The sequence below is a fragment of the Brassica oleracea genome, chromosome C8 (assembly GCF_000695525.1).
Source record: "Brassica oleracea var. oleracea cultivar TO1000 chromosome C8, BOL, whole genome shotgun sequence".
Classification (NCBI taxonomy): domain Eukaryota; kingdom Viridiplantae; phylum Streptophyta; class Magnoliopsida; order Brassicales; family Brassicaceae; genus Brassica; species Brassica oleracea.
In genome coordinates, this window is record NC_027755.1 from 33,475,691 (window position 1) to 33,499,275 (window position 23,585).

Sequence of the window (23,585 nt, forward strand, 5' to 3'; positions counted from 1 at the left end):
CCAAAGTCATTACCAATCGACCCGTACCGATATATATCTATAACTTATAAGAAATGCATATATATATATATATATATATATAAAACGATTGATGTTTGATTTGGATTTTGGTTCGCGTTTGGTTTGGAATTTTCTAGTATTAGTTCAGGTGCAGATTCAGAATTTAGACATAAACTTTTTTAATCTTTGAATGAAAATTGAAGTTTATACTTATAAGGTAAGTTCGTATAATACAAGATACTATTAGAAAACCATTTTAAGTAAGTTGATATATAATTTGATGTCAAAATTAATGATATCTTACTGCTTTAAGAATTGGATACTTGTAATTAAATTCAAAGTATTTGTATAGTAAATACAAAATATTTAATTCCCATTAAAAACGTCAATTTCAATCACACGTTACGATTTTATTTGATACTAATATTAATTTCTGATTAGGCGGTAGAGAAAATACAAAATGGCTATGATTAGCGGATACAACTAAGGAAGAAGTAGAAAACACAATAAAAATCTGTTTGTTGGCGAAAGAGAAATTGAAGGAAGAAGTCATTAGGCAAAATCTCTTCCTCTCTCTCTTATCTCTGCTTCATCTTCCTATAATACTAAAATAGAGAGAAGAGAAAGAGGAGAGGGCGTTTAAAGAGAGCAGACGGTGGCGCACCGTAGCACCGCTCCTCCTAACTTACGCCTTTCTTCCTCTTCATTTTTTTCCTCCGGTTTAGGTTTTATTCCTCTCCTCCTCTCTCAGGTCGCTTCGATCCCACGGCAAAGCTCTTGATTCTTCCCAGGAAAAAAAATTAAAATAAAAAAGAAAAATTGTTGCTTTCGATATTGGATCTGTTTCTACCATCAGATGCATTATTGAAAAACTCTGGCGGACATCAAAGGAACCCTAGCTTTCCTTCGGTCGTACCTCGCCTCCATCGCCGCCGATCGGTGGTTCGATTTCAAATCCAAGAAGAAGAAACGCAGAGGCGCGATTCGCCGTCTCAGGATGCTCTGGATCATGCGATTCTCCGGTTTATTCTCCGCTCTATTGGCCATCATCGTCCTCTCCCCTTCTCTCCAGTCCTTTCCCCCAGCTGAAGCCATCAGATCCTCTCACCTCGACGCTTACCTCCGATTCCCGTCCTCCGACGCGCCGCCGCGTAGATTCTCCTTCAGGAGAGCCCCTCTCTTCCGCAATGCCGCCGATTGCGCCGCCGCAGACGCCGATTCCGGCGTCTGCAGCCCTTCGCTGGTCCACGTCGCGATCACACTCGATTTCGAGTACCTCCGCGGCTCGATCGCCGCGGTTCACTCGATCCTCCAGCACTCGTCGTGCCCCGAGAGCGTCTTCTTCCATTTCCTCGTCTCCGAGACGGACCTGGAGTCCTTGGTTCGCTCGAGCTTCCCCGAATTGAAATTCAAGGTTTACTACTTCGATCCGGAGATCGTGCGGCCCATGATCTCGACCTCCGTGAGGCAGGCCCTCGAGCAGCCGCTGAATTACGCTAGAAACTATTTGGCTGACATGCTGGAGCCCTGCGTGAGGCGCGTGATCTACCTCGATTCCGATCTGATCGTCGTCGACGACATCGCCAAGCTATGGAAGACGAATCTGGGGTCGAAAACGATCGGAGCTCCGGAGTACTGCCACGCGAACTTCACCAAGTATTTCACGCCGGCGTTCTGGTCCGACGAGAGATTCTCCGGCGCGTTCAGAGGGAGGAGCCCGTGCTACTTCAACACGGGGGTGATGGTGATGGATCTCGAGAGGTGGAGGAGCGTGGGGTACACGGAGGTCATCGAGAAGTGGATGGAGGTTCAGAAGAGCGATCGGATTTACGAGCTGGGGTCTTTGCCGCCGTTCTTGCTGGTTTTCGCCGGAGAGGTTGCGCCGATTGAGCATCGGTGGAATCAGCACGGTTTAGGAGGAGATAACGTGAGAGGGAGCTGCAGAGATCTACATCCCGGTCCGGTTAGCTTGTTGCATTGGTCTGGTAGTGGTAAACCGTGGTTCCGGTTAGACTCGAGAAAGCCTTGTCCACTTGATACTCTTTGGGCACCTTATGATTTGTATGGACACTCACGCTGATCCTCTGTTACACATGCGGGTTGTTGGTTTGTACTCTCAGCTGGTAAATTCTCTCACCCCCTCACAGCAACAACAACAACAACAAAAGTGAAAAAACATTTTTTTTACTCTCATTAATTTTTCTTTCTTTCTTCAAATTCTCTTTGAATTTTCCATGGAATGTGTTCTCTTCTTGTGTATTCTATTCGATTGTTCGTTTCTGTGCATGAAATAAAAAATCAACAAAAAACATAGGATACATTCAGATTTGTTGAGAATCTTTACTTGTACAGATTGTTTTACCATATGTTTTTTTTTTTTTTTTACAAATCTGTTACTCATAAGGATGATCTCATCGTTTATCGTCTAATCCAAATTAACGGTTAATTCCAATATCCACCGACAAGCTTAGTTATCTTGTTCGAGTTATTGTTTTTATTTTCCTCTTCTATGATCGAAACATGGCAAAGTCAAAAGAGGGAAGAAGGACACGACACCTGAGAAGAGTACATTCAGGTTGAACGATGGTGTCGGTCTCTTTTGCTTACTTCACCTTTTTATCGTTTTGTTTCTTTAATGCTCGACTCTTTTTGAGTGGGATGATTGTTAGTAGTATAAGTTATTTGAAATTAATAAACCTTACATTATTAACTTTTGTCGTCCTCTGGTTGGTTCTTAACCAAAAAGCAAAGCAGTTTACTTTTTGTCTGGACATTTGTTATGTTTGTGGGGATTATTGATTGATCAATTGATTAGATGTTCTGTGTTGTCTTTTTTTCCGAACCATATGTAGATGTCTATTAGTGATTGGCTACTCACGTCCAAAAGCTATCTCATGAGTGAAGAATTGTCCATACATATATAGGATTTAACATGCCCCTTGAAATACCACAGTAATATGGACTATTTTTATATGGTTACGTAAGTAAAAAACTGTTTATATGAAAAATCATATGTTGGGATAAACCTGGCTCTGATACCATATTAGTGATAGACATAACTCACGTCCAAAAACTAGCCCATGAGTGAAGAATTACTCATACACGTATATATTGTCTAAATATTACATGTGAGACTTAATAATGTCTTTTAGATAACTTTTGCTTCGAATGGTGACTGCGGTTTGAGCGGTGCGGGACAAGCGGTTCAACAGCGGTACGATTTTAACAGTTATAAAAACGTATAGATATATGGTATATGTAGAGATTTTTGTTACTGTTAACTGCGGTGCGGGGCGGAGCGGTTGATTTCGATATTGCAAAGTGGCAAGTTCCTGAATATTTCAGAGGTAACAACGAATTTTTATATAATCGTCTCGTTTATTTGCGTATGTGATACGTAAACTTGGTTTGTTTTTCTTATAACGTAACATAAGACTTTGATGACTTCAATCATACACTGGTTATTTTTGTTTGAGTTCTTGTCAATGGGTCCTATACAAGTGTTCTCCCACGTGGCCAAGTTGCTGTAGCCTTCTCCTGGAATCAGCTGGTTCCATGTGCTCCGTGTCACTCTCCGCGCTGTCTCTCGTTTGTAACAACATGCTATTACTTTTGTTTTGTTTGACTACCTCCACTCCTCACAATATCTTATTTAAACCTAAAAATAAAGTTATCTATCTTCATATTCCGAAAGAGAGAATTCCAGATTAACACTGCAGCCTCCATGCTTGTCTGTATCCAGTAATTACTAGTCAAGTCTTCTAGTAACCCGCAATGTTTAGTAATCCAAAATGGCTTACTGCCTGCTACATGGCTACACATAGTTGGTGGGTTTATTTAGAGAACTAGCATAAGACAAGTGTTTGCGTATGAAAAATTTATATGAAAATTATTTAAAAAATATCGTATAGACAAATAAATTTATATTTTTGATCGAAATAATATTTTTGGCCCTTAAACAATTTTTTAAAATCTTTTTTTTGTTAATTACATAATTTGTTTACCGATGAGCTGCTCTTATTTTTAAAAATATTATAAGCAAAAAATCACTTATCTCAAAAGAATCTAACGTTTAGGCCGAAGAATCTCATGTCTACTATTTGGTTACAATGAAACTATGTCAGCTCGGTTTTATGTCATGTTTTAGCAATTTAAAAAAAAATTATGATTATGAGAAGTTTACATTCACGTGCCAATCCTATCTATCTTCAATATTTTTTTCTCATTTTTGTGTCTTTTTTTTTCATTTTGGTTATTGTTCGATATAAATATTGATTTTTGAGTTTATTCTCATTTCGTTATTTTGTTTTGGCCTGAGTTTTAGACAATATTTAAGATTTAAAATTATTAAAGAGATACATACTTAGGTTAAGATCTGCGTCTTGTGAAGAATAAATATTTTATATTTATTTCTTATTTTATGTTTTTCTGTATATTATGAAGTAAAATAATAATAATTATATATTAAATAACTAATAAATCAGTTACTATTATGTAATAAATTGGCATGTGTATATAAATCAAATGATCGCTCTTGTTTATTCGCAATTATTTTAGGGTAAATAAACCAAAATAATCAATCTTATCTATCGTATGTGATATATAATTAAATTTAAATAATATATACATAGATATATATTATACCGTTAATATATATGAATATTTAATAAATGAGGTTTCTACTCATATGATTTATCATGATTATTTGCTTAACAAAATTTTACACCAACAATATTTTTTAATGTGGAATGTTTAGTAGCTTCAATAATTTATAATCATTAAGAAAAACAATGAAGATTTCAAAATTAAAATATTAACTTTTCAATATATGTTCAACGCAGATATTAAAATAGAAGTATGTATTTTCATATGATGTATAGTTTAATTTAAACGATATATATATATATTATATTAACATAAACACCTATTAAAATAAAATTATTTATTCATATGATTTTATAATCGTTGTATCTTATTATAGAAAATAATTTAAACATTGATTACAAAAGTTTATGTGAGACTTTAAACAATTTTAATAATTTATACTCGTTCTGAAAAATTCAAAATACAACATATTCAAAAAAATCTAAATTTTATTATATGACTAATGTAATTTTTTAATTTATTTTAATAATAAATAATTAAACAAAATGATAAAAAGTATACAAATTGTTAGCAAATTTTTATTATTTAAAATCATTAATTGTCATATATATCTTAATCGCATTAGGTAATTTCATAGGTTTTATTTAAGAAAATAATATATTATAATTTCAATTTGATAAATGAATGGTCCATAATGGACATCCTCCTATATATTAATTGAGAAATCACTTTAGTGATTTATGCTGACGTCGCTCATAGAAGAGCTCTCCAATTAATTGTTATAATTTGATTTGTTGATAGTTTTTCATTTTTCATTTATTTAATTAAAATTTTTAAAAGGAAACTATTCATAAAATTACCTAATCTAATATATGTTTCCAAACATACAATTAAGCATCTTAAATATATATGAATTAACATAATTTGTTTATAGAAATAATTAAATATCTAGATTACATTATATGTTTTGATAAGATACATATAAATACATATGATACTATAGAAAAAATTATAAAAACGGTTTTTTTATGTTTATATTAGCAGTGAATAAAATAAATCATAGATTTTAGAAAACAAATTAATCTAAAATTAATAATATTAATTAAATTCACTCATTCACTATATATATTGTATAAAAATGTGTCAAATGAATGCAAAACAGTCAAATATATAATTCTAAAAAAAAATCAATCATTTTCCAATGACAATATGATATCATATATGCGTTATCACTTTTAGAAATAATTTAAATATTTTTATATCTAAAACATAAAATTTTTATGGTAAGTTATTTAAACGCATATTAATCAAGAAAAAGTTTATTTAATTCATTTATTAGTATAAACAGATGAATTAACATTATTATATGGTAAATCATTTAAATTATATTATTTGGTAATTCATTTAATTTATTATATTTTAAGTCATTTAATTATATTAATCAAAGTATTTTTCACATGATTTTTCTAGAGTTGATACTCTATTAATATAATTCATATAGCTTGGATTATAATAAAATTAGCATGCTTATTTTTATAAAAAAAAACAGACATAAATAAAAGAACACGAGGAAAGAATAATAAAATATGTTCGTTCTGTTTTTGGTATTTTTATATTCTTATGTATTTAATTTTTATTTATTTTTCGAGACACATGTACTTTTTGTGTTAATATAAATTTGAACTAATTAGTTTTATGTATTTTTAAAATGTTAAGATAAATTTAGTAAGGAAGTTCAATAAAAATGACCATCTCTACAATTGTTAAAGTCAAATATGGAAAATATAATGTAAATTGTAAGTAAGAAAAAAATATTTAAAAATTAATGAGATGTACTTTTTACGGTATAATAAACTTTTTTAAAAGTACGATAATAAAATTTTAACAAAATTTATACAAATAAAAACATTTTATTTCATATAATATTGGATCTGACATTAATATTAAGTATATATCCAAAAATAACGACATTTGGTTATTTAAAATTGAAATTTATTTTTTTCTTATCAGTTAATCAGATTTAATTAATATAGGTATGTTTTAATTTAATTTAAAATAAATTAAACAATAATTTTAAAAGATATGTAAACTATGATTAGTTTTAATTATAAACATTTGGTTGAATGAGTTAGTGTTTGATAAAATAGTGTGATGATCAGAGATAATTTAAGGAAGAATTTGTTTGCTTAACCTATTTAAGTTTTATGTTAAACACTAAATTAAAAAAATGAGTGAGAAAGTGTGATTTGGAACAAATTATGAGAAAAATTGCTTAAACTACTATTTTCCTAATACATGTTTTTATGTTTATCTTATCCAAATTTATCCTTAGTTTTAAAGATATAAATCCTACTATATATTAGTTGAGAAGCTATTTAATTGAGTTTTGATTATGTGTCTTTAATAGGTTAAGTTTTAAAAAATAGTTATAATTTGATTGGCTGTTAACATTTATTAGTTATTATTTTAATCAGATCTAAAAGTAAAAGATAACTCTAGAACTAATTAATACAAATCACCAAATAACACAAATTATATTACAAATAATGATTTATGGTAACTAATTGTAGAATTAGAGAAATAATATATATGTTTTATCAATTTCTTTATTTTTATCAATTAGTTATATATAATTAAATAAAATACTTTATCATTTTTATAGAAATAAATTTAATGGTTGTATATTATTATATAAAATAACTATATTTGTGGGTAAGGAATTATTATAACTTTTATGTTTTTAAAACCCACACAAAACCGTTTACAAAAGATCTTTCATGATAAAAGTCTCCGATCATTGTATAGGTCATATTGGAGTTGCACAAAAAACACACCTTTTTTTCTCTTGAGAGCTAGAGTATTTTCCGGTTTTTATGTGTTAAACTAAAATATAAAGTAATTTTTTGCAACCAATTATCTGAATTAATTATCTCACATATCTTCTAAAAAAAAATACTGAATTTTTTTATTATCCAAATATTTGACATTATATATTTCTTTATATAATATAACTACCCGTAAAATTGCGGACAAACACCTAGTATTATATAATATAGTATTTATTAGCAATTTAGTTTTGGACTAACAAAATTTTCAATTGATTCTCAAGCCGCCACGTAAGCAAAATTAACATTCCAATTACGTGACAATTCAGTAGAATATTTTTAATTAGTACAAATTACAAGTTATAACTTTTTTAATATTTCTCTGTTAATACATAGAGGACGTGATTATGAAAGGTAGTGTTTGTTGATTGTTTAGTTAATGATGAGAGTTCTTTTATTATCTTTGCCGTTAGTAATTTGCTAAAACAAAACAAGGAGGCTTAATCGTGAAAAATATGCTAATTAAATCCCAAGAAACTCCTCGTACCATCGGGCCTACGTATTTATTCGTAATCACAACAAGTTAACAGTATTCAAGCATGACTAAAAAAATAGGTTAGCTCAATAAGTCAATATATCTTAGAAATTTCATTCTCGAAAGATAACAAATAACAAAAGAGCATGCACGAATGAAAAGCTCTGTTAAACTTTAAAGCTTCAGCATTTGATAGCTGGCTGAATAAAAGAAGTTGGTGACAAAAACGAAAGCACGCATGGAAAACTAAAATGATTTAGCATAATTATATCATCAGTTTACAGAAAATAAAACATTGAACAAACTCATCACTTGAAGGTTGGCCTCTGAGTTTTTACGGCTTATCACTTCTTATTTTTTTGTCACAGAAATTTCATTAACGTAGAAAAAGAAAGAGGCCCAAAAACGATGGCCCAACCCAAGAAAATGCATGTAAAACCTGCTTAGCTATAATGTAGGCAATCAAGTTTTCAAATCGAGAGATGTGAGAAAACACTATTGTTGCAAAGCCAGAGGAGATCGAACGGATGTCAGAGACGATGCCGATGATTTCTTTGGACTGACTGTTGTCGGAAATAGCTCTGATGAGCGTTGAATTGACCCGGGAGACTATGTGAATCTCTGATTGGTCGGTGGGCTAGATAGTGGAGCGGTTGATGCTATCGCTGATTCCATTAGTGTATTTGAAGCTAGAACCGGCCATGGAGACTTGATTTCCTTAACCTGAGATAAGAACCCGAACTGACTTGATGGGCAACCCGTTTTTGAGTTCAGTCATTGACTCCATCTTTCAACATTACCGTGTTGGAGCCAGAGAGTTACGGAAACCAAACAAAAACACATTTCATCAAGCTGTATCAAGCTAAGCATGAGAGCATAAATTCCAGGAGGTCCATGTGTGGCTGAGTTGAGCTTGGAATGGTTGGTTTGCTGTGGATGAGGAGACAGGGTAGAGCAGTGACAGCGAGCTGAGACCACGTACGCCGGAATCCCAGGTTCAATATTCTCGGACCTTTTGAATAACCGCATAGATGATACTGGAGTTGCAGGGATTGAACAGAAAAAACACCTTTGAGTTAGATTTATAGAGGCTGAGCAAAGTTCAGATTCTGTTGGAGGTGATGAAAATATCTTGGCTATATTCAAAGGAGGGGTGGGAGCTGAGGCCAAACTGAGAACAAGGGCTCCGACATTACCGTATCGAGACCCGTAGCTCTCATTGGACCCTAAACTGAACCGCAGTCCCATTATTAAAATTTGAAAGTTCTTGGCCAAAAGCACCAGTGAATAGACGATCTGTGACGTTGGAGGAGAGGGATCTCGGGAACTCTAAACGCAAGCTCGAGGTGGGTGAGAAGCGGTGGAGCAGCAATGGAGGGGCTTCGCAAGTAGATGGTGGAGCTTCCGGATTGTGAAGGAGGGACTCGATCTGGTGGCTCCGGAGGTGGACGGGGTTGAGGTCTATGAGACAGGAGGTTCGCAAGGAGAAAATCATGGTTTAAGCTTCGAGCGTTGAGTCATCGGTGTTGGGAGAGAAGGTGGGGAAATGACCATCGGAGCAAACTCAGGAAGGAAGAGGAGAGGAAAACTTACACTTCAGAAGAAGGAGCAGTCACCGGAGAAGATGTCGGAGGGGGAGCTCATCCTGTAGTTGCGGTCGTCTTGGTCTTCGTGCCGGAGAGAAAAGGGTCTCTAGGGCGAACTCGTTCTCCTGAGTTTGATTAGTAACTACGGCTTATGACTATCGTCTCTTTTTTAGTGGTGTTGTGGTTGAGCTTTTTCTTTGGTATTTTGGTATTGTTTAGATTTTTGTTTTTGTTTTCGGCTACTAGTTTTCTTTGTACGACCTGTCAAATTGGTAGAAAATTTATGTTTACACCTTAAGAAAAAGAAAATAGTGTATAATGAAATTCTAAAGTGAAAATTAAAAGTACATAGGAAACTGTATGAGTACGATCAGTTTTTGCCATTTAAATTAAATCAACTATATCTACGTAAGTGATTATAGATCACTCACAACTAAAACTATATAGTTCCACCAAAATAACAGAAATACTACCACGCCAAATGCAAATCGAACGAAGGTATCCGATGAGCGATTGTGTGGTTCAAAAAAACCTCAATAAGAACATGAAAAAAAAATCAGGGGGAAGAGAGAAGAGCTACGATAAAGAGACGAATTCATATATCACCTCCCTTTGACGAGTCAATAACGATTAGTCTTATCGAAATCGCTAAGTCCGCCTTCTGGCAAATAGTCTCCCCAGTCCATGTAGGGTGAATTTTTATTAGCTATGAGATCGGGATTTTCCAGGGCTGCTGACACGTATGGAAACTCTTGTTTGGTTATCACGGAAGGTAACTGAAGAGAAGAATGGGAGTACTGCTGATGTTGAAATTGTTGTTGCTGATGAAACGAGTCAGTATAAGGTAGATTAGCAAAAGAGTTGGTCATGAAATGGGCATTGTCCATTGTGAAGTAATTGGTTGAAGGATACTGCATGGGGCCGTTTCTCGCGTCTTGATCGTTCGCAAAATACGGTACTCTAGTATGGAGACCGAAGATGGAGTTTGGTAGCGGTTTAGAAGCCGTAAGAGCGGTGTTTGGTCCAGCATTACGCCACTCAGAATCTTCTCGAGTTTCCTGGATCATGGATGACTTTTTCCCTGAATTTAGACGGTACTTCTGCCATCACAATGTATGTAAATTCTTAGCTCTAAATATTGGGGTTTTGTCTCATAAGAAACAAAACCCTAGAATAACATAAAATTGATATAGATAATAATTACCTGAAGATGACTGGCAACATTGTTTCTAGTGAGTCCTTCCGCATCCTTTTCTTCTTGCATACATTTGAGAATCTGCTTTGGAACGGCCTCTGCATTTAACATAGTCAAAACGAAAAATAAGATAATAAATGAATAACATGCAAAAAAAACTGAATATTCACAAGAGATTCGTGTGAATGATTACGTTCAACACCGCCCATTTTCTCGACCGCTTTTTCAAACAGTTGGTGAAGTTCAGGTGTCCAAGTCATCCGCGGTTTCTTGTTCTTGTCTTCTTTTTGATAGGAACTGGTTTGTTCTCCGCAATTGGAGTTGGTCTGATAGAGATCAATATCATCTTGATCTAAACCGACAGTTTCTTCTGGATTTGATTCAACTGAATATATAGATACTCTCTTGCGGTAAACATGTTGCCATAGAACTGCAATGATTTCTTTGCTTACTGGCTTCACGAGAAAGTTACATGAGCCTCGTTTTGTCGATTCCATCACAGTTTTCTTCTTGTGTTCATGAGACATTACTTGAAAATAATTTGACATTAGCTTTGAATAAGATATTATGTATGTTTTCTATAGAAAAGATTAATATATCATGAAATTTTACATACTTACTACGGGCAAATCCATCTCTTTACCAATGGTTTTGAGAGCTTCCAGTCCATTAATCTCGGGCACGTGAAAATCCCAAATCACTAAATCGATCTCATGCTTGCTCATCATCAAGAAAGCAATAGCTTCAGCTCCGTTTTTAAAATCCCTTACTAACAACAAATTAATTAAAACCTAATCATAAACCCTAATTAATTTAAAACTAATTGATAAAAAAATTAAAAACATTAAAAGAAACCCTAATTAAATGTGATTTGATACCTTGGTAAGAGAACTGTGTCATGAGGTTCTTCATGAGGCATAAGGATTCAGGATCTGAGTCTACCAAAACAATCCTAATACTCGTTATCGAAAAATCTTCGTCCTCATCGTCAATGGGAAATTCGACTTCAGCATCACCAGGTTCCTCTTCTCGCAACAAGTCGCGAGAATTCTCTTTGAGTATGTTTGATGAAACTGACATTAACAAAATTATATGAGCTCTTTTGAGCCCCAAGTAAGGAGGGGGAGATAACGATTGAATTAAAGAAGGTTAAGATAGAGTTTTATGAGCGTGGGAAAAAGTGGGTAATATATATGGATCACGCGGTAAAAGTTGACTATTGGTAAGTAAATATATTCTTATTAATTGTTAGCTTATATACTTCCATCTTATACTGTATGTAGTTATCTATATGGTTTTATATATAATAATTGGAAATTTTCCTTTTAATTGGGAGATAAGATAAGGAAAGTATTGTTGGGGATGAAAAAGTTGATAATTTTAGGTACTACTACTTTCTACTTCAAATAGTTTTTTTTTGCTAAGTAAAAGCTAATTTAATTCTACTTTTTTTTTTTTTTTGTCAACCTTTTCATTTATGGGATTTAAAGCCATAAAGATTACAAGCAAAATGTCTATTACAAAATTCTACTTCTAATAGTTATAAACTTGTAATGTTTTTCAGAAGTTAATTTTGTTTCGTGTTTTTCGTTTTAGCCGTTTAGAGCATGATTATCGGGTGAGGGTTTCTAAATTTTATTTTTTTTTTGGTTTTATCTGATTTTAAAAAAATAAAAATTAAAACGGAACCAATCGTGGGCCGCCACGTATCGTGGGGCCCGCAAAACAGTGTAACAAACTGGCCAAGAGCGATCCGGAACTGAGAACTTTGGGGACCGTTTTTTCAAAAAAACGTAGGGCCCACACCCTTATTTGATGCAGAAACCCATTTTGGGTTCCGCGATAAAAGTACTCTTAGGGCACCATTATTGGGAGTCCCTTAAGGCATCCCTTAGAGGAGGAGGGTGGGAACCGAGGAAGAAAGAGAAGGGAAAACCCTCTAATTAAGGGATGTCCATTACTCTCCAACGACCAGAAAAAAAAAAACAAAACAAAACAAAACAAGGGACTATCTTTCTCTCTCTTCGTCTCACCAATAATGTTTCCTTTAGAGCATCTGCATCAGTGAATTCCATGAGGAGTTCACACAGTTTTCGAAAAAAAAAAAAAATTAAAATAAACAAAAGCAATGAACCTATCTCTGGCGAGTTCACTGCACTGAGCCTGGATCATCACTGAACCTGGATCATCACAGAGTAGATGAATACTTCTCACCATTGGCTTCTGAAGTCGTACCACCAATTCTCGAAGATATCAAACTGTACTTTTGGGTGAGAAGTATTCGTTTTTTGGGAATCAATGGTGAGAAGTATTCATCTACTCTATTAAAAATATTAAAACTAGAGTCCAAAAAGAAAATAACCCTGAATTTTTCTCATATACGTATGCCACTGAATTTATATTTATACTATGTCGTTTAGCATAAAAGAAGACAATCTCGATCCGTATAGCCCAATAGTTGGCTGGTTTGGAACTTGAATTATAATGTTTTGGACTTATTAATCATAATGGCACACATCATAATCAGAACTTATATTTATTCAAAGTCAAACTGAATAGCCTCTATCCAATTGTCTTATAACGAACCTAAACCATTACAAACTAAACGTCAAAATCAAACTGAATAGCCTCTATCCAATTGTCTTCATGATTAATTGACACAATATATTTGAATATATGATTTATAGTGTTAATTTTAATATTTGTATATTTCTATTCTCTATATTCAATACTATTAGAATTTGAATTTTATATAAATTAAAAACTATAATTTTATATTTTCATTGATATATGACATTGTGTCTTTTTTTAAAGAACAAAAATGTGATTCCGAAATAGAATCGTAAGCTTCTAATGTGTTTTATAAGCGAAATTCTGTAAACTTCCACAAGGTTCTGATTCCGATTCTGGTTCTGAAGCGGGAAGAGAACGTCCGATGAAACTTCTGTGCAACATAACATGTGATATAAAACAAATATGTAATTGTTAAATGTATTTTATATCTTTATTATTTAATTTCTATAAACAATTTATTCTATGAAAAATATACATCGGATCACAAGCTAGTTATTCATTAATTCCATAAAGTACATGCATGCTCAACTGATTAGTTTTGCGCGTCCACAAAACAAAACGTATTAGTTCCAATTAAGAGTTTCTGTGTTCTCTCTAGTCTCTACAATCTAGCTTACTTTTTATCGTTTAATAGTGTACCCAAGTGTTCTGTAAGGGGTATTGGGTTATCTTTAATCGTCAAATATGCAATGCTAGTAACTCCTTTGATGGATGAGTAATACTCTATTTTAAGTTATAATTCAAGTATGGTTCGCACAAAAAAAAGTAACTAATACGTAGTATGGTTTGCTTTTGTTGTCATATGTAGTTCCTTTAAATCTGTGACCATGTTATAATAAAATCATGTGAGCTCATTAAAATTGATCCAAGCCCGCTTTAAAACAAACAATTAAAAAGCTATGTTACAATCAAAGGAATAAGGCAACATTATTTATCTTTCTAAGTGTTTTGGATAGTTGAATATGATTCAAACTCTTTAATCCTGAACTTCAGAGTTAAATAAAGTTAAGTGCATCCATAAACATAACTACAACAAAGACAATAAGATAACTATCGTTATCAGTGCCATCACCAAAATAAAACGAAAAGTAACTAGTAAAATCAAATCAATTACAAAGCGAAATCTGGTGTAGTTAGAACTGGGTAAAAGAGTTCCATACAGTTGAATCTTAAAATTGAGATTGAAGGTAGAATGAAATGTACGCGAAGTTACTAATAAAACACCTTCTGGGGTTAAAAAGAAGAAGGTATTATCAGCGAAACTTGCAACATTGGTTTAGGCCTCCCATGAATCAGATAAGTACCTCATCAACTTAGCTGGGATTATGAAGGCCTTTCAATCTCTATTTTCTAAAAACTAACAATTAAAAACCATAAATCAAACTAACCGAAGCATATGAATAAACAAAGAAGAACACAGTGACTGAGATATAAATCAAGAACGCAAAATCGAATATCTATCAAATTAACGATGAGTGCGTCTCTGCTACGGCTTGAGATTCAGACCGACGACAAATATATAGTCTGTTTTCTTTAATTTACTAGGGTTTCCGGTTTTCAATGTTATGGGTTAACAAAATTAGGCCCACACTGATTATATAAGCCCAATAAACGTGTGTATAAATAAGCATGCTATAATGGGCCTTGCTACAAGTTTTCCTTATGTCCTTTGTATGGCAAGCATTTTTTTTTTCCGCTTTGAACAAAATATCTGAATTCAAACTATTACAAACTATCTTCGCCCGCCCACTAAACCCGGCACATTCCGCTAGCCCGTTTTTCGAAATTCTTCGGAACCGGTTGCCGTTCTCAACCATCGACGATAAATCACGGAAAATGTGAGGTTCTCCTTGTTGCCTCGGATGCTGGGAACTCCCGTGGCGTCTCCGGAGTAGCTAGTTCCCGATGAACTCCACAAAGCTTATAACCGTCACTGTCTATGAAACGCAAGACGAGCAATAGAAGGGAATTCCAAATACATACCACAGCCTTGCAATCGCCACCAAAGTCGGGTTTGTAGTTAACGCCACACGACGCTTGAAACGCCACTCTAAACGAGCAAACACTCGCCAGTGGACCACTAATCCTAAAACAATCAGGCTGAAATGGAAGCAATCACCAAACCATAAGCTTCATAACCTGCAAAGAAGAAAAGAAACCGTATGCGAGGAGACCAAGCGACTTCGAACCTCCACGCACTGGGATGACAGTGACTTAAGAAGGCCCCCCAACACCATCAAGACCCAGCTGACCCACCAGAAACAAGCCGGCGAAACCAAACTCCAATACAAAGAACTTGTACCGGTGTTCTCTGCACTCCAAGAGACCCTCGGTGGCGACCGAAAAACTACCAGAAGCAGGCTAGAAACAGCTTCGACCGCAAGGTCAAGACAACTCACATAAGGTAAAATGGAGACGGTTGAAACAATGGAAGAGCAGCCGTAAGAAAGAGTGGAGCACAGCCATGGACGGCAGGCACCTGACTTCTAACCGCAGCTACACGCACAAACCCACAGACTTGAGACCACCACACAGCAGCCACACCTCTATGCACCCACAGACTTGACCCCTACCCTCACCGCCTCACAGGAAATCCAGATCGAAGCCTACAATACACGGATCCAATCTCTCCAGAGCCGATTGGAGACGCCGTGACAGAGAAACTTTCCAGAGCACCACGTCGGAGAAAGGGGGAACAAACACAGCAAAATACAAAGAGAAAAGGGAGATGGAGGAGCCTCCGGCGGTGATTTAAATCTTTAGAGAGGGAGCTTTAAATCTATTTCAAAAAACTTATTTTTTTGGCAAGCAAGCAAGCATGTTTTTGATCGTGCATCACATTATCATTAGTCTCAAACATGATTTTCGGTTATTCGCCTTGGATGATAACATTTTTAAATTCTTCAGTACTCATCAACGTTTTCTTATAAAACCCCCATTGATGAACTCATTTTCCTCGTCCCACTTCGAACACAAAAGGGGGAGAACTAGCGAAAGGCATAAAGACAAGGCACACACGCTCTTTAATGGCGATAACACGCCTATCCGTAGCCATTTGCCTTCTCCTCTCTTTGGCCACCATAGCCACCGCTGATTACTACTCTCCCTCATCTCCTCCGGTTCACCACTCACCGGTACACAAACCCACGCTTTACACCCCACCAACCCACAAGCCTACCCTCCCATCTCCCGTTTACACTCCACCGGCTTACAAACCAACTCACTCACCTCCGGTTTACACTACACCGGTTCACAAGCCCACCCTCCCACCTCCGGTTTACACACCACCCGCATACAAACCCACCCTCCCACATCCGGTTTACAAGCCTACCCCTCTCCTCCTGTCTACACTAAACCCACTATCCCTCCTCCGGTCTACACTCCACCAGTTTACAAGCCAACCCTTTCTCCTCCGGTCTACACCAAACTAACCCTCCCACGTCCGGTTTACACTCCACCAACATACAAACCAACCCTACCTCCTCCGGTCTACAAAAAGTCTCCGAGCTATTCTCCTCCTTCATATGTCCCAAAACCCACCCACCAAGCCATACGTCCCAGAGATTCTTAAAGTCGTTGATGGCATCATCCTATGCAAAAACGGTTACCAAACTTACCCAATTCAAGGTATAAATACATGCTTAAGCTTCCCTGATTAAATATAAAGAAATTTCATAGGATAGTCTTTTTAATTTATCTTCACAAAATAGCTATCAATGACTCAAATGACAAAAAAAATGTAATAAAAGGTAAATATACATTTATATTCTAGGGTTAACTAATTTAGACTTATGCTTTCGAGTTAAAAAATGGGTTTTTGAAGATGTGGTTTCAAAATTTTCAAAATAAAAAAGTTATTTTGGTCATTTTCTTTCTAGAATGTTATTTTGTTGACAAAAACTTAAAATGACTATTTAAGAGAATTATCCATAACTATATGATCACAAAAAAAAAAATAATCAGAAAACTCGGTTAATTAAATTCATATAGGAGCAAAGGCAAAGATTGTGTGCTCTGAGCCAGGATCATACGGGAAAGACAAGAAGGATGTTGTGATCTACAGCGATCCAACTGACTCTAAGGGATACTTCCACGTGGCGTTGACAAACATTAAGGACCTACTTCACTGTCGTGTGAAGCTCTACACATCTCCGGTCGAGGCATGCAACAACCCGACCAATGTCAACAAAGGTCTCACTGGACTTCCATTGTCAATGTACGGATACCGTTACCACTCCGACAAGAACTTGAAGATCTTTAGCGTCGGACCTTTCTACTTCACCGGTCACAAAGCTGCTCCCACCACTCCCAAATACTGATCATGATGATCACATTATGATGCCAATGATCTTGCGTGCAATATATATGAGATCGCGTAAAGAATTTTTTTTTTTTTTGAAAACTGGTCCTTCGAAATGTTCTTTTGTTTCTTTGTACCGATTGTATTAATTGTTTGGTTACATTACTATTTGATTATGTTTTTTATGTAATTTTATATACGTTGTATGACGAGCATCTTTGTTTGGGTTTTGCGACTGCTTATATATAAAATATGAGAAATTTAATATCAATAAGAAATTTTGTCCTGGTGATAGAAGTTACTTTAGTAGAGATCATTTGTAATTTTGTGGCCACTGTCGACGCGTGTAGACTCAATGTATAAACAACGATCTGCTAATCTTAATTAACCCAATAAACAATAGTTTAGGAGTTTGCTTACAAAAAAAAAAATATAGTTTAGGAGTTAAATGCTCTATATAGTCATTAACCATAGATTGATTGCACGATATATTTAAATAATTCAATATTAATATCTAGAATATATTGCAGCTCTGAAATTCATAAGAGCACACTACTTTAATCGTCCAATCAAGTCTCCCCCTTGTATATATAAGTATAAAACATAACATAATCGGAGATTTTGTATTGCATACTGTTGAGATATACTCTACTATCTATTGTATGATCGGTATTTTAGGAAAGTAGGTTAACTACTCTTTTGTATATATATTACGGCTCCTCTCCTGGCTTGTCACATACAAGTTCAGTGCGGCCTATATGACATGAGCAATCAATAGAAATGTTTTAACACTTTATTTCTGTCATATGTTGAATACACCGTGCTAGATTGATATTAGTTGGTCAACGTACAAAAATCATACTGCACCAGCGTCTTGTTGGACGATTAATGCAGTCGACGTTTTGACTATGTTACTAATAATAACTGGAACTTACTGTTGATCTACAACAATCTTGTATTCCAACATTTGTTATTTTCTTTATATTTTCAAATATATTAGGATCCAATCTTTACATACCGAACTCAAATTAACAGCATCACTAGGCTCCAGTCCTGAAATTAGGTAATTGTTACGTACCTGTTCGAGACGACTAATGTGAATGATGTTTTCCCTTTTTTTCTAACAATAGTTTGGGGTATAGAAAAAGGAGGAGTCAAGTACGTTCCACCAAAAAGATCTTGGTCGACATGTTATATCAATATTCCTTATAATAAAGTTGGTAATTTGTCCCCACAACTGAAAATTGGAGACATGTGCGCGAGAAATGACTTTTAAAATTTTTAAGGTGATTCGTCGTTATAGTGTGTTTATTACAAAAACAATATGAAATAGATCAGCTTCCACTTTCGTTGCCCATGCACACCGCACGCGAGTTGGTCGGATGGTCCTAACTTAGTCTTTGACTCCACGTCGATTTGTGTACGTGTCACTGTGTCAAAACTCCATTCAACCTAATACCACAATCGTGGTATATTATATAAATCAACTAATTTCTAATAGTTAATTACTAGGGTTCATAAGCGGGGACATGAGAATCCTCATTCTTCAGCAATGACTTGAATGGAGTACGCTCGCTGTATATGCATTTTCATAGCATAAAGACTTTGCTATGTTCGACCAGAGTGTTACGATGGAAAACTACATCTGGATTAAAAACTGTAAGTGAAATAATAAAAAGGGTTTTTGTGCACACAAAAAGGGATTTCCCCGCTAACACATGGGAGAGATGATGGTTTAGGTGAGGTTGGAGAGACTTTTGGTTATAACATAACTAGATGAGGAAGACTGATAAAACCGATTCAAAAAATTCAAGATATGGAATGAACAAATGTTAGAGGAAAAGGTAAACGAGGTCGTCGCGGCCGAGGGAACCATGTACACTAGCGGTTGTCTTTTCTTTATCTTTCTCTTTTAAGATTCACTTGTTGATCTTTTTCTAGGGTGTTCTCTCACTCTCTATTTGTTGTTCTCTTTTTCAAACTTATGGGTGAGAAAACTCATGCCTACCTTGTATTTTTACTTATGCATTTTAATATGAAAGTCTTGTTACAAAAAAAAAAAAAAAAAGGGTTTACAAATCGATACAACAAATTACGGCTAAAACTTTTAGTTGATAATGAATTGGATTAACAAATAATATTTTCAGAACCGTTGATTTGTTTCAATTATTTTAGTTACATTTATGTAACAAACCATTTAAGAGATTACAAAAGAACAAAGAGAATCGTTTTGGCGGGTGAGCGCTTTTGCTTCTCTACCTAAACGATACCGTACGTATTTTACATTACAGAATAGCTCCGTTACTTTTTCCCGTTCATTTTTTCAAACGCCGTCTCTTCGTAAAAGAAACGTCCCAAGGATTTGGCACTGATCGCCGCGTGGACACTAAAAAACCACGTGTCTCCACCCCCGCCGTAACACCTGTCAGTTACATGAAGACTCCGAATTCTTGCCCACACGGTTCTGGGTTCCCCCGGATTACCGGGTCGGATTCTTTAGTATCCGAATATTCTTTTTGAATAATCAAATACTCCATAGCCTCTCAATAAACCCCGATTATTCGATCCGTCATCTCCGGGTAGACCCGAGTTAGAGTTGTCAAATTCTCTGGGTATCTCAACAACTATACCGACTAAATCAATCGGTTCCCTCTCACACTCTTCCGTCGGAAACCTAACCGGCGAACCAGAGGACGAAGACGGCGTCGAGGATTCTGATTCGTCCGATGAAGACGAGCTTCCAGCTTCGGTATCTTCAATTGGCTTAACCGATTGAAACACGGTAGCAACCGGTTCTGAATTCCTCAAACCGGATTCAGTAACCGACTCCTCGGGCTGAACCGGAGCTCTGCAAAGCGGACAGCTAGATCTCGACCGGAACCACGTGTCAATACAATCAACATGGAACACGTGGCCGCATTTGGGAAGGACACGTCCTTCGTCTTCTTCTTCAAATTCCGACAAGCAAACGGAGCAATCCTCGGGCGGAGATTTATGGGTTTTAGCGGAATAGACGAAGATTGGGATCTTCTCGAGCACCGTCGGATCGAGAGGAGATAGGGCGGAGGATTGGGTAGGGTCTCTAGCTGCGGACAGAGATCGGAGATGAGCACTGATACGGCGGCGAATACGGCGGTTTTGACGACGGAATAACCATCTGGCGTAGCTGTGGAAACAGAGAATAAGAATGACGGCGACGAAGAGGATGATCACGGAAGCGAGCATGATCTTGCCGTTAAGTGCGTAACGTGAAGAAGGTCCATGGGTCATGTTTTCCCATAGTGTCTTGCTATTGTTATCAACGATGCCCATTGTTCTAGAGAGAGAGAGTGAAATAAGTGAAAGGAGCACGAAAGATTTTAGAGAGAGAATGAATTGAGTGGGTGGTCGAAGAAGACGAGAGTGAGAGTGCTTGATTCTGTGGGTTTGAATCTCTTTATTTATAGACAAGCTATGAATTATTTGGCTACTCTTGTTTTTTTTTTTTTTTTTCCTGAGGATTTATTCTTGATTTCAATTTTCAAGTAACTTTATAAAATTGAATTAAAAAGTGATAAATGCTTTTGCGACTTTTTGTTGTTGATTTTCATAGAGTTGAACATACATTTTTTTGTCTAATTTTGAGAAACTCTTTTGACCATAATTTACTTTATGATTTGCTTGCCAATACTTTTTAGTTTTGAATATATGTTTTTCCCACAGAGAAGCATGCATTTAATCACAGATCAAATGTGTAGGAACTTATTGATAAACATGCTGCACATTTGATAGATTTTCTTGAACATTTCTTCAATACTATTTAACCTTTTCTGAATAAATATGCTGTAAACAGAGTTAAAAGTCAAAAGTTTGTGAATTTTATATTATTTACATTCATCAGTATTGTATGTTGAAAATAAAACTATAAAAGTAGATTTAGAGACACTAATAGGGAAAATAAAATGCATGGTCCAATCCAATTGAAATGAAACTGAAAAATCCATAACTAAATAAACCGAAATGAACCTAGAATCTAGTAACACACTGCTTTTGGATTTTCCATGACTCATGGGACTCATTCTCAAGCGTGGTCTCTTAAAGTTTTGCCTAAATGGTAAGAGAAGGACTGTCCCGATCTGGCGGCTCTTTATTTCTTTTTTCTTTTTCTCTCTTTTTATAAAAAAAAATAAGTATTTGGAAGTCTTTTTCAAAAATGTCTTTAAGACCGTTTTACACATCAGAAACCTACTAACATTTTTGTCGTTAAGAGTATTTTAAATGGTCCTTCCTTGCTAACGACCTTAGATGCATTCACCTTTCTCTTGTTTCTTGTTTCTACTTTAAATAACATTAGAGTTTCTACTCTCTTTTTCTTGATCGCATTTCAACTTTCCTCCATTTTGTGCACTATCAAGAAGTATTACTAAAATATTATCCTCGAGAATTGAATTAAGAATCTTAGATCTTTCTAAGAACTTCCAAGGTCATTAACGGCTCTAAATGATTAGAAGATTCCTTACTCTCATTACAGAATATTACAGTATTGGATATATGTTCTTAGGACTAATCTTAGATCAAAACAGAAGAAACTCCGTTCAAACACACACATAAATATCTTGTACAGCATAACTTCTGTTTTTTAGAAACATACATGATACCCAAACGCAGACAAAAGTAAAAGAATCAGTGACTATATAACTTGTTTTGGTCCCGGGCCGGCCGGGACCGATAGTATGAGTTGTAAAATCTATAACTTATTGATTTATAAAAGGTTGTACATTAAGACTTGGTTACATGGTAAATGGTTTTTATTTAAAGTTGTTGATCAGTGAACAAAGAAAAGCATATTCAATATTATGAAGAAAAATTTACGCTTAGACATACTTTACCTCTTCTCCATAACACTCTAGCATACTTTCTTCATGTCAGATACTTTTTTACATGCTATTGTCTTATTTACCCTTGAAACTAAAAATCATTTAGTTATCTTTTTCTTCGTTTTACTTTTCTTTACCGTGACCCAACTACTCATTTTCTTAACTTAATATCAAGAAATCAATTACTTGTTTTTTTTCTCTTCCAACCCCTAGACTCCGATGATTCATCATTCTCGGCAAAGACCAAAGGTCACGGTTACTCCCCGGCATTTTCTCCTGCACTGAAAGGTATGACAAATTCTAACTTAGTTTACCCTATTTCTTTATAGTTTGACCTAGATCCCCTTCAATCGGCCGTCAATTTCTCACCGTCGGCGTGAATTTCTGAAACTATTGTCGATTTCTAGAAACCACCATGAATGGTATGACCTCTTTTACATGATTTTAATTTTCTCATCCCATGATTATAGCTATTGTTTACACTTAGATCTGCTTCGATGGTTATGCAGAAACCAAAGGAAATTCCCATCGAGATTGCCACTTCTATGTTAGTGTGGTCAAGGGGCAGATTTGTGTGGTCATCATTTTGTGGACACTATGGACGTTTTAGAGATTTGGTTGTTTAACACTTAAAGAATATTGTCTACACTAGATAGAGGAGAAGAGAATTTAAAAATGATGTGGTCAGGTTTGTGTTGTTAATGATCACATTTGTGTGGTTAATGTATTTTAAAAATGATGAAGAATGTTGTCAGGTTTATGTAATATAACTATGGTTACTTTTATACTTGACCGAACTATGTGAGATTTGGTTGAAAAGTATGAAAGTCAATTATTTCCCCTCCTCTTGTTCGGTCACTTTCCATTTAAAGTCAGTTACTTTTTCATTTTTACCTCAACCAGAAAAGTATATCTCGTCTGTGAAGAAGGCATTTACGGAAGGAAAAAAAACAAAAGTTTGGCAAATAGTAACTTTCAGTCCCAAAGTATGTAAACATGCAAACAAACCTGGAAAAGTAACCTTATACGTAAACAGCTCTATTATGAATGGGATAAGGTCGGACCATTAGTCAAAACATTCTACAACTTGAGAGCACTCTAAAGGCTAT

The 23,585-nt window shown here is 35.2% G+C and overlaps 4 protein-coding genes across 4 annotated transcripts; 2 read left to right on the forward strand and 2 right to left on the reverse strand.

Moving 5' to 3' along the window:
- The first annotated feature begins 427 nt into the window (after nt 1-427).
- On the forward strand, nt 428-2,378 carry LOC106312618 (probable galacturonosyltransferase-like 7). Its single transcript, XM_013750204.1, has one exon. It carries the CDS (start codon nt 998-1,000, stop codon nt 2,078-2,080), a length of 1,083 nt encoding a protein of 360 aa, XP_013605658.1. The 5' UTR covers nt 428-997; the 3' UTR covers nt 2,081-2,378.
- Nucleotides 2,379-9,936: 7,558 nt separating this feature from the next.
- LOC106310773 (putative two-component response regulator ARR20) lies at nt 9,937-11,885 on the reverse strand. The gene is made up of 5 exons (XM_013747990.1): nt 11,625-11,885; nt 11,363-11,515; nt 10,940-11,275; nt 10,756-10,844; nt 9,937-10,651 (listed from the first exon to the last, which is right to left on the reverse strand). The coding sequence occupies exons 1-5, from the start codon at nt 11,824-11,826 to the stop codon at nt 10,172-10,174; spliced, it is 1,260 nt and encodes a 419-aa protein (XP_013603444.1). The 5' UTR covers nt 11,827-11,885; the 3' UTR covers nt 9,937-10,171.
- A 4,280-nt stretch (nt 11,886-16,165) lies between these two features.
- Nucleotides 16,166-17,669, forward strand: LOC106311267 (proline-rich protein 3). The gene is given in 4 exon segments (XM_013748478.1): nt 16,166-16,650; nt 16,653-16,854; nt 16,856-16,947; nt 17,311-17,669. Coding segments are annotated over 4 exon segments (927 nt in total). The 5' UTR covers nt 16,166-16,346; the 3' UTR covers nt 17,640-17,669.
- Nucleotides 17,670-19,740: 2,071 nt separating this feature from the next.
- On the reverse strand, nt 19,741-21,040 carry LOC106309569 (RING-H2 finger protein ATL5). Its single transcript, XM_013746624.1, has one exon. It carries the CDS (start codon nt 20,930-20,932, stop codon nt 20,117-20,119), a length of 816 nt encoding a protein of 271 aa, XP_013602078.1. The 5' UTR covers nt 20,933-21,040; the 3' UTR covers nt 19,741-20,116.
- Nucleotides 21,041-23,585: the final 2,545 nt, after the last annotated feature.

Excerpts from the sequence above, each read along its gene's own strand:
- LOC106312618 (XM_013750204.1), top strand. The coding sequence starts at position 998 with ATGCTCTGGATCATGCGATTCTCCGGTTTATTCTCCGCTCTATTGGCC.
- LOC106310773 (XM_013747990.1), bottom strand. The coding sequence starts at position 11,826 with ATGTCAGTTTCATCAAACATACTCAAAGAGAATTCTCGCGACTTGTTG. Across the intron at positions 11,516-11,624 it reads GACACAGTTCTCTTACCAAG|TAAGGGATTTTAAAAACGGA; the intron begins GTATCAAATCAC and ends ATTTGTTGTTAG. Across the intron at positions 10,845-10,939 it reads GAAAATGGGCGGTGTTGAAC|AGGCCGTTCCAAAGCAGATT; the intron begins GTAATCATTCAC and ends TGTTAAATGCAG.
- LOC106309569 (XM_013746624.1), bottom strand. The coding sequence starts at position 20,932 with ATGGGCATCGTTGATAACAATAGCAAGACACTATGGGAAAACATGACC.